The 14,258-nt window shown below is 41.1% G+C and overlaps 1 protein-coding gene across 3 annotated transcripts in view; it reads left to right on the top strand.

Annotated features, from left to right (window-relative positions):
• The window catches only part of rptor (regulatory associated protein of MTOR, complex 1), a 146,960-nt gene that overhangs the window by 85,424 nt on the left and 47,278 nt on the right, over positions 1–14,258 (top strand). For all 3 annotated transcript variants that reach the window (XM_054604164.1, XM_054604163.1, XM_054604161.1), the window contains exons 11-17: positions 3,007–3,082; positions 4,814–4,915; positions 8,513–8,596; positions 9,966–10,076; positions 10,322–10,396; positions 10,518–10,583; positions 12,924–13,115. In XM_054604164.1, the coding sequence (XP_054460139.1) occupies positions 3,007–3,082; positions 4,814–4,915; positions 8,513–8,596; positions 9,966–10,076; positions 10,322–10,396; positions 10,518–10,583; positions 12,924–13,115 (706 nt within the window). The remainder of the gene's footprint in view (positions 1–3,006; positions 3,083–4,813; positions 4,916–8,512; positions 8,597–9,965; positions 10,077–10,321; positions 10,397–10,517; positions 10,584–12,923; positions 13,116–14,258) is intronic.

Here is a 14,258-nt window from a genome sequence, read left to right as displayed (position 1 = left end):
TACCGGCTGATAAGTTCCAAGGTGCTGGAATAAATTGCCCGTTTGTTGACTTTTAGAACAATTTAAATTGTTGATGGAGTAAACTTTCCATTTACTTTTTCAGTTAGACAGCAATGTTTTTTTTCAGCCACACAGCGTAATATATGTTTGAGTGACAGCAGTTGATTCAATTGTACATTTAAAGATAAACTTGGACCCTTTTTTACAATGTTTTCTGGTCTAAATAACTAATGGTGACAACAACTTTTCAAATTGGTCCATAATTGAGGGAGTAAGCTGCAGCCATTAAACGGGGTTCACTATAATCTTCTATAATGAGACAATTCTTCATCGTCAAATTCTGTGCACTAAAAGGGCTTGTTTGAGCCACTTACAGGCTTAGTTTGTTTTAATAATTGTCTAACATCATGAAAAGGACCTTAGAGAAATAAAACAATTTTCTTTGTCTTACGCTTGAGGCAGCAGGTCTGTTATTGTCATGTCACTTTTTGCTGGAAGACAACGGTGGAAACAAGGAGAGCTTGAGAGAGTAGTAACGGTGTTGTCAGTTTGTTTACAGAAATTGTAGCTTACTGTTAACTTAAAGATTTTCAATGTCGTGACTGAATATTTAGCTGATTTCAACAATGTGAATGCAACATGAAATTTCAGAACGGATTTCTTCTTGACAGAGACTTGGTTAGGCAAAATAACCAAAAAGTTATTTTAGTGGGCGGAAATTGACTTTTCGGAAATTGCCTGACATGATTGCTTTGCAACCTGTTTGATGACTGCCGTCTGCAGCGCCATCGCTTAATACCACTTATAAATTGGTATTGTTGTCCTCATTAGTCACTTAGACAAAGAAAATGTGAAGAAAGGGTCTATGTTTAAAAAAATGTTCTTTAAAGGGTCAGTGTGTAAGATTTAGTGATATCTAGTGTTGGAATTGCAGATTGCAACCAACTAAATACCTCTCTGCTCACCACTCCCTTTCCAAATGTGGACATTTCAGCAAGACAATGATCCCAAACACACAGCCAAGGAAACTCTCCATTGGTTTCAGAGAAAGAAAATAAAGCTGCTAGAATGGCCCAGCCAATCACCTGACTTGAATCCAATAGAAAATCTATGGAAAGAACTAAAGATCAGAGTTCATAGAAGAGGCCCACGGAACCTTCAAGATCTGAAGACTGTTTGTGTGGAAGAATGGGCCAAAATCACACCTGAGCAATGCATGCCACTAGTTTCTCCATACAGGAGGCGTCTTGAAGCTGTCATTACCAACAAAGGCTTCTGTACCAAGTATTAAATACATTTCAGTAAGCATGTTCAATACTTTTCCCTGTGTGATTCCATTTTATTACACATAACTTAATTTCTGAACTTATTTGTTTGGTTTTCTTTGTATGTATGGATTACTTGGGTTGTTACCAACATCTGGTGAACATTTCATGTCAATAGCACCTTTAGAAATATATTTACTGAGAAAAATGGTGACGTGTTCAATACTTATTTTACCTGCTGTACATATTCTTTGTAGAGCAGCACCATTGATGTTTGCAACAACAAAGTCACTATATAAAGTCACTAATATCTCACTGGAAAAAAAACTTAAAATGTCGATAAAATAAATAACACTTCTGAGTGAGGTTTATAAAAAAAGAAAAACGCAAACATCCGTCAGTATCAGTCATTCCTTCTCTTCCCTGCCCTCTTGTCCTCTGTCCTCCTGGCTGCTTTGTCTCAACCAGCAGAGAAGTTTACAAAAGGTTTTGGCTGATTGTGTGCTGTGTTTGTGTAAACATAGCACCAGTTGCCGATTGACTTAGGTTTCACTTTCTTTTACGTGTCCGTTCTTGTTGCACAGATGATTTGATAAAGAAATAGCTTTTTAATCGCAAATATTTTATTGCACGTACAGTAACGAGTACAGTTGCAGTCAACTCAAGTGTCACTCACTTCGCCTGGTTCACTTCACCACAGTGGCCTATATGCTTGAGCTTGTTTGTATGTGTCTGTGTTTGTGTCCATGTATGTGGCTGTGTAGTTGGAGGAGAAGAAAGAAAAGCGTAAATGGGCACGGTAGCATGATAATAAAGACAACAAAACACCAGTTACATTGTGTGTCTGTAATTTTGCACAGATGCCCTTTTAATACTGGGTTTCAGAACCAAAAACGAATGGGATTCAACAGAGCCAGTGTCTTGGCCGCTGTAGAAATACGGCGGTTCAAAATGCTGGACTTCGTGGAAGAGGACATGCTCTCTATGTAGATAAATACGATTCCTTCTTTCAGGTGATAATACACTGATTAAAACATAGTTGCGAATATTATGTTCCAATGCTGCCAATAAATCCCCCTAAATGTTACACACTTTTCCTTTAACACTACTAAACTCTATTATATTGCTCCTAGCTTATGGGGAAAGCTGCTCAAGCAACAGAAAGAGTCTCAGAACGAATAAACACTGTCACACGTTCAGCAACACTTTCCATGCACTTGACATGTATGCATCTCGACTCTGTGAACTTGACCCAAACCCCTGACTCATGCTAACTGAGGGGGAAAAGCCCCATCGAGAACCCAAGCACAATATGCTGAAAGAAAAAGCAGCGGGGAAAGGGAAAGCAAAGAGAGATGGACCGAAAGACTTGGGAAGCTGTGAAAAGGTTTGATACAAGTTACATAACCCCATGAATTAAATATGATGACCATGAGAGAACGCTGGTGTTTAGAAAGGGATTAAAGGCTCCTTGCTGCCCTCTCCAGGACCTCGGGCTGGGAATTTGAAAGAGGTGTATGTGCACCGGGAAAGTGCAAGGAAGAAATTGTGAGCTGATGAGAATGACAATGAGAGTGGGGAAAGGATAGCCATGAACAAGGGTTGTAGTGCTGGAATGCATTTGTTTCTGTTTCTTCAGGTCATAATGCTATAAAAGCAACAAATGTGACTGGTTTTAGGATTATTCCGTATAATAAATGTCGTAATTTTGATGAAGTTTGTGTGTGTCGCCTCTCTACAGGCAAGCGTGGGACCTGGCCGTGGACATATGCCTCTCTCAGCTGCCTACCATCATTGAGGAGGGCACCGCCTTCAGAGTAAGTGCGTGAGTGTGTGCGTGTGTGAGAAAATCAAAGACTGCAGAACTTTTCAGCTTTTCTTTAGAAGTGGAAAGATGTTCCCTTTGTAATAGGTTAGTGTTTTCTGGTTATCTAGCATTGATGGATGGCTCTTATCTTGGACCTGTCCTCTCATCGTCGCCTGTAAACATCAACAGTTCTTGTTTACACTGCAAGTTCTTAACAACCAGCATCTACAGCATCTCTATTAATCTCTGAACACACACACACACACACTCATTCCCAGTGGATAACATTGTGAGACGTCAGATCTAATAATTCAAGTGTGAGTGTCAAATAAAAAATAGTTGCTAAAACCACTGGCCCCTGCACTTTCAGCCAGTCTATTGTTATATGTACTAACACGGCAGGGGACTGTGATGGAGATGCTGAGTGTAGTGGAAACATGCTGCAGGAGGCTGATTGAACTGGTGATGACTTAAGATATCTGGGTCAACGCAATTTATTTTTGTGTGCAAGATTGAGCAGACACGCACTCACCAGATGCTAGACAGCACCAAAATGTGCTTTGTAATCAGAAAACTCTGACAACAGAGCAAGTGGGACCAGAGCGGCTTTCCCCGATGTTAGCACTTTTTATCTGTGCCTTTCCTCTCCTCCACCTGGCCCTCAGAGGTGGGCATCTTCTTCATTGCTCCCCTGGGGGCAGTTTTCCCATCCTCGATCCTCCTCCCCTTTCTACTGCACTCGAACCAAAAACACTTACCGGCACTGTAATTGAGCCTCTCTGGACTACTAAAGGAAGTCGTCGCTCTCTGTCTTGCTCCATTTTCCAGGAGCCTTTAATTCTTCACCGATGCGTTTCAACTGTTTACCTCATTTTCTTGGTCTCTGTCACAAATGATTTAAGTCCACAGTAGATTTAACAAATTCAGTTTTATGTTCTGCTCTTCTTATACTGTATATTTTTCCTCTCCTGCCTTATTGTAAGCAATTCCAAAAAAAAGACAAATTGAAAATAAGAATTAAATGCAGAAGAAAAAACATATATTTGGTCCTTGTTTCTCTTAATATATTTTATGAACCTCTGTCTTAATTATCTGGTTGCTTTTGGTTATTAAACAGAAATTGTGCGACCAGTAGAGTTTGTAGAGCTTTAGTAAGCTTACATTAGACCTGTAGCTACAGGAGCCACTGGGTAATCAACCTAGATTGAGACATTTTAAGATTGATCTTACTATCTGAGGCGGTCTAAAAACAGGAGCTCAATCACTAAACTCGCTTTTCACAACCACACACCACTTTCTTCCTGTATCCATGAGTATGTGAGTGTGTAGCTTTGATTATGCATAAATTAATTTAACAATTCAGCCGCAAAGCTTTGATATTTTCCCACTCTACATCAATCAACAGTCTACACAACACTGTTGTAATTCCTAGTGCAATATTAACTCCTGGAGTGATCAAAAACTCTGCGGCCAGCAACCAATCAATCAGGCAAACTGCCACGGCAGCGGGGAGAGGGAAGGTGATCATGATAGATCAGGATTCATGTCGTTACTGCAATGCAGTGTCACTTCTGAGCTCATTGTGTCAGAGCGCTCATGAAGTGATAAGCTAGTCACTGCAGACTGGCTCATTATGACTTGTGTGTGAGAGAGAGAGAGATAAAGATACAGAGAGATACAGATAGAATGTGTAGGCAAGATAAATTCTTTAAAACATTTTGTGTGTGTTTTGTGTCCACAGCACAGTCCCTTTTTTGCCGAACAGCTGACGGCGTTTCAGGTGTGGTTGACGATGGGGGTGGAGAACAGAAACCCTCCTGAGCAGCTCCCAATCGTCCTGCAGGTACTAACACACACACACGCACACACACACACACAAAAGAAATCTTTCTCTCTTTATATTTTATTTTTTTCAATTCAAGTAAGCCTCATAAGCATGACATGTAAATAAATAAATGCAAAGCATACAAAGAGAAATAGGGGATGAAGTAAAAAAATAAAAAGATAATTTTATTAGTAAATGTTTAAATGAAATTCTGAACAGTCATTAAAGAAAATCATTATAATCAGAATGTGTCTTTCCGCACGCACTGGTGCCGTTACGATGAGTCAGTGACTTCAAGGTTGAGGCCATGGTTCTCTGCCAGAAAATGGTAGATTGCACCATCCGGGTTGGGACTGAGTCACTGCTCCAAGTGAGGGAGTTCAAGTATCTTGGGGTCTTGTTCAGGAGTGAGGGTGGTTAGTTGTGGCGCCAGCAGTGATGCGGGCGTTTCACCAGACCATTGTGAAGAAGGAGCTGAGCCAGAAGGCAGAAAAGCTCTCAATCCACCAGTCCATCAATGTTATTTGAGGCATATGCTTCCATGTCTTTTAAATAAACTTTCAAAAGTGCTTAAGGATATTAGGGACATTGTAAACAACTCTTAACTGTACAAACTGTCCCTAAAAATGTAGGTCACATATGTTACCGAAATATCCCTTTTTCCAGGTGGAAAAACCCCCAATATCATTCATGTCAGGTCCAGATAGAATTTTGGACTCTTAATGTATAGTTTAATCTAGGCCTGAAACAGTTCCTGGAGAAACTTTTTAGAATTGGAGCTACTTGGGGAAAATATTTTTTAATTAAAGCAAATATTTGATTTAAAATACAATCATTTATTTCTAATAATTAGAATTAAGTGTGTTTGTGTGCTATAGTTGACAAGAACAATTGATGCCTGTGGGTTGGAGATGTATAAAAGGATGTCATCAGCGTATAGCAAAAGGTGATGTTTTCATCTCTACATGTCGATGGGAGATATTTGAGGGAAACAGAAATGGAAAGAGACGGCGGCCTTTGCAAAAGAGCAAGAAATAATTTGCGTAGTAATTGCACTTTTTAATAGGGCGAAGTTGGGCGATATGAAGGGCCGACCTTATGGTCACGGACTGGTTTTGAAATCAGTGAGATGTTGGCTTTATAAAGGCTGGGCGTCAGCCTAGAATGATTCAACATGCGTAAAGGCAGAGATGATATTTTAGAACAAAACACCGAAGAATTCAGCAATCCAAAAGCGATTGTGATTTTCAATGTTAATTCAGCATTATAATTATGATTCACTATGCACTATCCACCGATGTTGCAGAGTCCATGTTTGAAAAGAGCTTCATTCTCCGTTATGCACAAGCAAACCATGCAAGAGCACCTTTATTAAACACAAACATCACCTGCCAAGAGTCCACCATTAGATTAGGATATTACCATTACAGTAATACTTTATATACCGTTAACTCTCGCCGCTACCTCTCTTTACTTATCTTCATCCCGTCCTTTATAAAAGACACTCTTTCCTCCAGGTCGCCACTATAGGTCTGCCAGTAGAAAAGTGAGATATGTACTGCAAAATCCTTGCTGTAAATTGAGCTCAACATTTGCAGGCCGTTTTCTTCATTACAACCGTTGCAACAAAACCTATAACAAGAGCAGTGGCTGCTGTGTTTCATGTTGTGGTGTTAAATTAGTTTGGGATGCCTTAATAAGGATGAAATCTGGCTAAAACAATGCCAGGTACTTAATCTGTTGAGTGATAGCAGTTGGATGTTTGTCCCCTCCCTTTCCCTCCCCCTCCCACCACCACCAACATCCCGTGGGGTTGTACAGTGGTGGTGTTGTATTATATTGCAGCGTAGTGGTGGTGCGCCACTGTCCGTGTTGGATGTTAATTTCCTGCTTACTCAGCGCACTGCGAGCCGCAGCCCGTCCATACAGCAGTTCTGTCGGGACCCGTTAAAAGCCAAGGAAAAGGCAGACGGATCAGGGAGAGCTGGATGGGGTGTGAAGGCGTGCGTGTGTGTGTGTGCAGTTGATGTGGACTTAAAGAGAGAGATAGGAAGCATAGCAGCAATAGCCTTTAAGATTACGCAACATTATGCAGCTTTACACCGTGAGGGCAGAGTAATCTCAAGGCTCCTTCATGCTCTCTGATGTAACGGATGGACACATAAACAGGTTTTATACCCTTTTAAGCACACAGTTGCATAAGAATGAAGTTAAAAAAGGAGCATATTCTTGGAGGATTTACAATTTATTGCCAAAATATATAATCTGGCTCCATTTGAAAGATGCAATGAGCAACAAGAAACGGGCAACAGAGAGTACTCCATCAATAATGCTCTTTAATGAAATGAGCAAAGGGAGGACAACAGAGCTCAGGGATGAGAGATACGGTGCGGCGTTGTCTTGACAACAGGCATTTCATCCAGGAAGGATTAACAGATTTTGCAAAGGGATTACAATGTCTCATAAATTATGATGTTACAGTAACAGCAGCGCATTCACACACAGTTGGCATGATTAAGGCGTGCATGTGAATCATATAACATGACGGTGTGTGTCTCACAGCTCGTACACACACAGCATGATGATGGAAAGTGCTTACGCATCGCACTAAAGGAGATTGCAGTCAAGGTGTTGCGCAGATGAGGAACTGAGGCAAATATGCACACACATGCATCCATACGTATTTTAATATTGCAGCATTGCTCAGGGATATTCAGCCCTGTTATGATGTAATGGACATATGTAAATGTATTATTTAATCATATGCAGAAAATGTGCTTGTGTGTAACTGTGTGGAAAATATTCACTGACATCTGTACCAAAATCTACAGGAAAAAAAAATTTGGTGATCAATTTTTTTTTCTCTTTATGACTTAAGAACATGTAAAAAAATAAATAAAAAGGGTTATAGAGCAACTACGTCACACACAAATGTGCATGTTCCCACGCTCTTCTTTGGAGCTGGAGGTAACCCTGGGCCGGTCTTCCCCCGGCCTCCTTCTGTTTGTGTGGTCACGCACAACGGGGTAAAGTCACGGAGAATCCTAATAATAATACCTGTGTGTGTTTAGACCTGGTTTCCTCCATATGCTTGTTCCCACACACAGAGACCGGTGTCCAGCCCTCACACAGACTCTGCTGCACTGAGCTTAATACTGCTTTAACACACACACACACACACACACACACACACACACACACACACATACATTTTTAGCACATACCATATGCCTCCTTAAAATAGTGCTCCTTGGCCAAAACTGCTACATCGTGATCCCGTTTGGCATCCCTGTCATACCCATAAACCAAAATGTACAAACACGCACTATTGTATTGTCCTAAGCCGAGTGAAATGGCAGCCAAGAGGACGCACCCAATCGCCCACACATGTATGCTTGTGTACGCACCCACGAAGTAAACAAGCGCGACCTGGTGCCAATGTGTTACCAGTAGTGGTGTGAGCGCCACCTGTTTCACTCCACCTCCTCAACCTCTCTGCCGTTTCTCCCGCTGTCCTTCTTTCCCCCTCCTCCTCTTCCCTTTCCTCCTTTAATCCCGGGCTTCCTCTTGGTTTGGAGGCAGCACAGTTGACCTCTGACCTCTGCTCTCTTTCAGGTCCTCCTCAGTCAGGTTCATCGGCTGCGAGCACTGGACCTGCTTGGACGGTTTCTGGATCTTGGTCCCTGGGCCGTCAGCCTGGTACGTTAAGATATAGTGTCCCTGTATTTTTTAATGTCATTTATTCAAAAGACTCTTTACTTTTTGGTTAACACTACAGACATTAAACTCGGTTAGACTTGTAGAGTAGTGGTAGAAAGAAATGTTGGTAATAGTTTAGCCTCCCGCTAACCTTAGTCTTGAGCTCACACCTGCTGCTAAGCCTTTGGCTACGGTCATCAGAAGGTAACACTTTTAGAGAGATGGAGAGAAAATATTGTTCATAGTTTGGCCTTCTGCTCAGCATAGCAGTGAACTCAAGGAATTTCAGCATTCTCACATAAAAATAAAAACTGCATTGGTAGACACACGGAACCAAAGAAGTTAGAAAATATGTCTCGTGTTGCGCAGACCCTTTAACGTGCAAGATGTTGTCTCCAAGTAAAAACAAGTTCCTAAAGGATAGGTTGACCAGTTTTTTAAGCCTAAAACAATAGTCAGGTACCCATATAAATGTTGAAGCAGGTTTCTCATGCTGTTATCATTCCCTTTGTTCGTACTGGCCATTAACAGATCTCTACTTAATGCATTTTCAATGTATGTCAACGGGGACAACATCCACAATCCGCCTTTTGTGCAAAGAAAATGTATTTAAAAATGTATGTGTAGCCGACATGAGGCTTCAGCTTCCTGAATACATAAGTCACTACTAGCTGTCCCCCCCTTGCCTCCAGTCTTTATACTGAGCTAATATAAACCAGTAGTTTCTTCACTCCAGCTCCATACTGAATGCACAGCCATGTGTGGTATTAATCTTCTCAGAAAGTGCTTGGAAAAGCGTTTTTCCTAAAAACTATTTTTATGGCTTGAAAAGAAAATCCATGTGTATTTACTATGATCAATAGGTGACTCTCAGTTAACATGCTGAACATAAAATAAATTGCTTTGTAAACCGACAGCAAAGTCCTGTCTTAAAAGGAATTAAATAATATAACCTGGCACGCCAGAATAATGCCACTGATATTCACTTATTTGTATCACTTGAAAGATACACACTAATACTGTGTTATTTTATTTGACCTAAGCACTGAGCCAGTTCCAACTCTAACTGCCTTGTCCTGTCACTCACAGTCTAAGTTTGTAGCTTACTGAGTGCTCCAAAAGGTAAACTCATCATATTGACAAAGCAGAAAAAAAGGACAGATTTTTGAACTCAAGTCACAGTTAAGATCATCCTCCCAGCTCCTGCTCAGCTAAATTACATTCCTGTGTAATTACTTTGTAATTTCAGACCACAGGTGTGTCTTGGTAGCCAAATACGTTCAGCCGCAAGGCCTGGATCATAAACTGCAATATCAATACTGCTCTATAAACATCAGTGCTGTGTGTGTGTGTGTGTGTGTGTTTCCAGGCCCTGTCCGTTGGGATCTTCCCCTACGTATTAAAGCTGCTCCAGAGCTCAGCCAGAGAGCTGCGGCCTCTGCTGGTTTTCATCTGGGCTAAAATCCTCGCCGTGGACAGTGTAAGTTATGTAAAACACTCACACAAATTAAAAGCATGCTGCCTTATCTTTTGCAAAAACCCTTATTGTCTTTAAGTTTTTTGTTTTATCAGCTTATTTACGTCACAGTTTTATTGTCGTTATATAAATTGAATAAAGTGGACAACACAAGAAATAAAGCAAATGTATTTGGTAGAGATAAACCGATCGATCGGTCTGCATTAAAGTGAACCCTCCTCTTTCTCTCTCCCTATCTGTCTCTGCAGTCATGTCAAGCTGACCTGGTGAAAGACAACGGACACAAGTACTTCCTGTCGGTGTTAGCTGACAGTTACATGCCAGTGAGTGTTCACCATAAATATAATATAAATGAATACATTGAACAGATTGTCTTCAGACTGTAGTATCACAGTAGATATATTGACATAAGATATAATCTCACAGATCTTTTCTTTATTACAGGCTGAGCATCGAACCATGGCTGTCTTCATATTGGCTGTTATCGTCAACAGCTACAACACAGGACAGGTACAGGCTTGTGTCTAAGCATGTGTTGATATGTTTGTATATCTGGACCGCTGCCTGTGTGTTTGCTTGAAGCCCAAAGAGAGAATGTACCAAATTATTAATTTACTTCCCTCAGCAGCACCTCAGTGGGTTCTTCCGGGGCCGGACGTCATTTTGAGAGATTACTCTATTGCCCATTGTGTATTTCCGGGAGATATTGGCTATGTGACAGTTTTGTTGCCAGCAGTCGCCTCTATAATCTCCACTTCCGTCCCCGCCACCTCCATGGTGACACTTTATCACCGCAGGTGTCACTTCGGCCTGTTCCTGGCCTCCGGTGTTCAATCCCAGAAGCCCTTTGTGCCTGATGCTGATCAAACATCCGAGGGTGGGGTGTTGGGATGATGTAGCTTGTCATTTTGTGGACTACACACACACACACACACACACACACACACACACACACACACACACACACACACACACACACACACACACACACACACACACACACACACACACACACACACACACACACACACACACACACACACACACACACACACACACACACACTGACACACTCTTCCACAAAGAAATATTCCACCATTACTCCCTTCAGCTTTTTCACTACTGCTCTCTGAAATTATTTTTCTGTCTAGTTCTGAATGTTATATGACTGACATATTTTTTCTTCATTACCTGACAGTACTTCTCTCACTCAAAATGTGACAAATCAGAAAAGCTATTTGTGCTCTCAAGCTCAGAATCACCTATTCTTCTTCCATATCCCTGTTCGTAAATGCCTCTGCCTCTCTCACAGGCCTGTAAATAATAGATGCTCCAAACATTACAGAGACTCTCTGCCTGCTCCACATCTCCATTATTTATCCCTCTTACTTTCAACAACGGCACTCATTACTGCGGTAACATTGTCGCAAACATACACACAGACCACTGTCGTTGTAATATTGTAGCTCTTGGGGTTTAGCTGGGAGACTTGATCAGAGCTCAGTGAACAACGCAGTAGCAATCTGTGGCACATGAAGAAGGTGGAGGAGGCACATCGTTTCTGTGCTGATAGGTACACAAATAAGGATTCTCAGCCCACTGAAATAGGTCCATATGTTGTTGTTCATGTTGGTATGAGTTGCTGCATTACAGGCTTTTATGACTGTTGTGTTGTTGTCACACATAGAAAACAGAATACCATAACTTCCTGGTTACCTTGAAAGCCTTTATTTAAATCAACTGCAGATGAAACCAGACCAGAAGTATATTGTGTTTTGTTTACTCGTTGCCTTGATAAAATCAAGACTGTGTAGGCAAACTTCACACAGCACTAATGTCATATTCACCTATCTGCTGCTCTTTCATTCATTCCAGTCTTCATTTTTTTTTTAATGTGAAACACAAGCAGGAAGTGTTAAGTTTTATTAACAGTAGAACAAATTAGAAGTGATTGAAGTAAAAAGTGAATCAAAAACAATATTTCTGTTCAAAAGAGAAGCTGAAAGAATCTGAGTAATGACAGTCTAACTCTTTTGTTGTACTGATGGAATTAAAGCTGTTAAAAGATACATTACGCTGACTTTACCATTTGAGCCATTGTATTACAGTAAATTCCAACCAGGCCTTATATTTTGTAATACTTGACAGACACATTGTTTTACTTTCACAAAGTTCATCATCCTTTACAGTCAGTCAACGCTCTGTTTTTGTGTTACACCATGAAAAGAAGAAACACAAAGGCAACAAAGAAAAAAAGAAAAGAGAGAGTCCCTGTGAGTGCTCTCCACAAATTGATTCAATCAAAAATAAAGTTTTAAGAGGATTTTGAATAGAGGACTTTAGTCAGCCTAAAACCTTGATGGACCAATTACCTTTTGTTCAAACAAAAAAAAGATTAGATGAGCGCTGAGGGGGTTCAAAGGAATGAAGTCATACTGCTGCACGCCTCATAATGATTTTGTCCATCACAGTGTGGGCTTACAGGTTAGAGATAATTAACTGACTAATGATGTACAAGTCAAGTACAAGTCTAAGCCTTGAGCCTCTGTGCTGCTCAGGATGGTTAAGACTGAAGACTGATGCACATATTGTCATTTTATTAAAAATGAAATACTGGCAGCAGGTCAGCTTCAACTACCACGGTTTCAAGACCAGAGTGTTTTTAATAGGTGGTGCCTCATGGGAAATTATTTCTTGCTCAAATGGCCTTGCCACTGTTTCTATTACTTCATACCTCACAGTCCTTAAATTCTTCTTGCATGTATTGAATGTACCTAGGTATCAACCCACTTAAAACTTGAAAATATAAAGTGCACTTATGGACAACTTATCCCCCCCCCACCCCACCAGGAGGCCTGTCTGCAGGGCAACCTAATAGCCAACTGCCTGGAACAGCTGTCGGACCCCCACCCTCTGCTCCGCCAGTGGGTGGCCATTTGCCTGGGCCGCATCTGGCAGAACTTTGAACCGGCACGCTGGTGTGGAGTTCGGGACAGTGCACACGAGAAGCTGTACACTCTGCTGTCGGATCCCATCCCTGAGGTGAGAGAGAGGTTTATAACAGTTCAGGTACATTTGAAAAGGTACGAGGAGATATGTTTGATCTTTTTCACTGCCAAAAGGGCAATTCAAGAATATCTTGTATTGCAAATGATGATTGTTGCATGGTCATCAATGTTTTTTCTTCTTTAATAGATGGTTCTTTTTCTTTTTCAAAGCAGGTCGAGTGCAGCCGCCTATTAATATTCAGTAGAAATGAAGCACAACTGTCTTCCAATAATTTGCCGTCAGGTGACAAAAACACACTTAACAGTCCCCTAAAATATAAAGTTTCAGAATGAATACAAACTGCACATTTATGGCGTTAATAACAAAACCTTGACTCTCCAACCAGAATTTGTGGCCATGTCCGAAATGTTCTAATCGAATACAAAAATGTTATTGGCTTTTTCCTTCTTTTATTTTTCATTGTAAATTGGCAATACACGATTTTAACGTTGACATTAAATTGCTTTTCAATCAAGATGCAAATCCTATATATTAGCAGCTTTGATTAAACATGTGAAAATAGGGTCCCGGTAGAAAAACACAACACAATATTATCTTGTATTCAAAACAAGAGCACAAATCCACTGAGAAAAATGTCTAGGACTTATCTGGTACCCACAGATATTCTGCAGGACAAACATGTGCATACAGTTCAGAAAAAGATACACATGAACTCACACACCGAGAAGAAACACACAGTTTGGACCCATGGTGTTAAAACTGGACGGTTGGCATCTGACTGGGTCGTGTGTGGACCAGAGGGACAGCGAGCAGAGCTTGGCCTGAGGTTCAACCAGACACTTGCTGCTGACACATATTTGCATGTGTTCACAAACGCACGCACGCACGCATACGCACACACACAAGGAACATCTGTTTCCAGGAGTAACTTCCTTCTTCCCTTGGAAAGACAGCTGCTTTAGCCGTAGGGTTGAAACTGAGGTCTGCAACACACACACACACACACACACACACACACACACACACACACACACACACACACACACACACACACACACACACACACACACACGGCACTTTTTCAGCTGCATTTCCAGGTTGTACATGTATTTTACATTAGGACATCTCAGAGTATGTGTTTATTTTTAAGGCCACTGAAGACTCAGACAGACCGTC

The sequence above is a fragment of the Anoplopoma fimbria genome, chromosome 9 (genome assembly GCF_027596085.1).
Source record: "Anoplopoma fimbria isolate UVic2021 breed Golden Eagle Sablefish chromosome 9, Afim_UVic_2022, whole genome shotgun sequence".
Taxonomy (NCBI): domain Eukaryota; kingdom Metazoa; phylum Chordata; class Actinopteri; order Perciformes; family Anoplopomatidae; genus Anoplopoma; species Anoplopoma fimbria.
Note: the sequence above shows the minus strand (reverse complement) of the source record. Positions and strands in the feature narration are given on the sequence as shown.